This window comes from Protomyctophum parallelum (assembly GCF_964188405.1).
Source record: "Protomyctophum parallelum genome assembly, chromosome: 7".
NCBI lineage: Eukaryota > Metazoa > Chordata > Actinopteri > Myctophiformes > Myctophidae > Protomyctophum > Protomyctophum parallelum.
In genome coordinates, this window is record NC_139705.1 from 11,070,448 (window position 1) to 11,072,947 (window position 2,500).

Genomic DNA, 2,500 nt, shown 5'->3' on the forward strand with positions numbered 1-2,500 from the left:
TGTGAGCAGGGGACAGGACAGTGTCAGTGTGTGCCCAACGTGGAGGGTCTGAAGTGTGACAGCTGTGCTCACGGGGCATATGGCTTCCCTCACTGCCAAGGTACAGCACAGCACACACTCTGGAAACACAATCTGTGATAGATTGCTATTATGTTAAGTTAATAACCTTTTTAAGACAAAAAATATTAAAAGAAAAACATTTTTTTTTGCTGCTATGCACCGGAGGCAGAAAGATCCAAGAGTGTACGGATCAAACCAGAGTGTGTGATCGCTTGGTTTAATTTGCTCACTGTCAGGGTTGAACTAACACAGATAATGTTACTTTACAACATACCCAAGCAAACTCAGAGTTCATTGAGTGACTGACTGACACTGTACTTTGTCTCTCCTCCAGCTGGTACCTGCCACCCGGCCGGTTCCGTTCAGTATGTGGTTCCCCCGCCCGTGGTAAGTGTACACTCCCAGAACTCACTAAAACAACCGGTGCCTTCCTTACCGTCATTGGTTCAATCTGTGGCCATGGAGCCAATGATCTAGCAGCAGCCATTATGGCTTTTTTTTTTTTATATTCTGTTTTTATTTTCAATTTTTCACAAAATACACAGAACCCCCGTCCACAGCCCTCCCCCCTCCCCACATACAAACCCACATACATAGAATACAACACAGTTAAAGCATAATAACAATAATAATATTATACAAAAAACGTGAAAAACAAACAAAAAACTAAACAGACTGAGATAGCTATAACAATACTGATACAGGTAAGGACAAAGTCTCCATGTAATTCAAATAGGGCTGCCAAATCTTCAAAAAATTCTCAAAACCCCTTGAACTTCTCAAAATATATGTAATCTTCTCAAGAGGGACACAACTGTTCAATTCTGAGAACCATCTTGCGATAGGTGTGGTGGGGGGGGGAGTCAGACTGCCACGTTATTTGCAATACATTTTCTAGCAACCCCGAGTGCAACCTCTATACATTATATTTTGTTTCTACCTAACCCATTCTGACCTGAGATCAGATTCATACGAGGTTTCCACTGGACACACACTGGTCTGATTAACCCATTCTGACCTGAGATCAAGCTTGTAGCGCGCCACTCGGTGGCGCGCTATGAGCTTGTAGATCAGAATGGGCTAAATTTGCACAGATTGCACTGAAGTTTCCTAAAAGGCAAAGTTCAGGATCCAACGGGAAGGGAGCATCTATAATTTTAGCCAGTGTATCACAAATATCATGCCAGAATGTTTAGCCATTATGGCTTTGAGTCCTATTATTACAAGACCAAACTGACCAACTGACTGACTGACCTCAGATATTTTAGAATTGTATTTATAAGACTAGAAACAAGCACATTTTGTTATAGGAAAACCTCTTGTGTGAAAGTCGTCATCTGACTGGTCTATCTTGCTGTCAATTGTGTGTTCAGGGCCAATGTGAATGTCGCGAGAATGTGGAGGGCGCGGCTTGTGATAGGTGTAAACCTCTGTACTGGAACCTCTCACCTGAAACACCTGACGGATGCTCTGGTAAGGCATGCACGCACGCACGCACTCACGCACGCACGCACGCACGCACGCACACACACACACACACACACACACACACACACACACACACACACACACACACACACAGAGAATACAGAGGTACAGGGACACACAAAAATACACAAGAACTTCTAAGATGTATGTAGTTCAAAATGAATGTATGAATACTCAGGTGTTGGGGTGCCTGCTAACCTAGCGGTCCAGACACATATCACATGCCTGACAGCACGTTGCCGGTTCGAGTCCCAGTCCCAACGACCTTTGCTGCGTGTCACTCCCTGTCTCTCTCCCTGTTCCCCTGTCTGTCTCCACTATGTCCTATCAATAAAGGCAGAAAAGCCCCAAAAATATCACCAAAACATTTACTCAGGTGTGTGTGTTTGTGTGTGTGTGTCCTGCAGGTTGTGAGTGTAGCGTTCCAGGGACAGTGAGTGGAGTGGCAGAATGCGCTCAGGTCAGTACCATCGACACTCTTAAGTCACTGGTTCCCAAACAGTGGATCGGGACCCATTTGTTGTGTCGCGGACACACCTTTTCATGGGTCCCTTTATGTTGCCTTTATTAATGCCTGCATTTTGTTTAAATTATTATTATTATTTAAAAATCCTTATGTATCCTGATGTAATGAAATCAATAATTTATATCCCTTATGGCCACTGATGCTATTGACGTAATCGTTTAATCCCCTATAATCGGGAGCTTAATATAACAAAATGTAGCAACTTTTAGCTTGTTTGGCCAAAAAAAGCAATCTCTCTTTTGGGTCTTGAGCGGAATAGTTTGGGAAGCACTGCTCTGTCTCACCTGTACAATACCCAGTGTGAAGTGTGCCTCATCTTTATGCTTCATGTTAACATTGTAATGTCTGTGGTCCTACAGGGTACCGGTCAGTGTAACTGCAAGCCTAACGTGTGCAGTGGAATCTGCAACACGTGTAAAGAGGGAT

The 2,500-nt window shown here is 43.7% G+C and overlaps 1 protein-coding gene across 2 annotated transcripts in view; it reads left to right on the forward strand.

The window, feature by feature from the left end:
- Nucleotides 1-2,500, forward strand: part of lama5 (laminin, alpha 5) — a 94,375-nt gene that overhangs the window by 52,809 nt on the left and 39,066 nt on the right. For both annotated transcript variants that reach the window (XM_083769361.1, XM_083769362.1), the window contains exons 16-20: nt 1-100; nt 395-447; nt 1,434-1,533; nt 1,956-2,008; nt 2,434-2,500. The exon at nt 1-100 is cut by the window's left edge and continues 38 nt beyond it; the exon at nt 2,434-2,500 is cut by the window's right edge and continues 39 nt beyond it. In XM_083769361.1, coding sequence (XP_083625487.1) covers nt 1-100; nt 395-447; nt 1,434-1,533; nt 1,956-2,008; nt 2,434-2,500 — 373 coding nt within the window. The remainder of the gene's footprint in view (nt 101-394; nt 448-1,433; nt 1,534-1,955; nt 2,009-2,433) is intronic.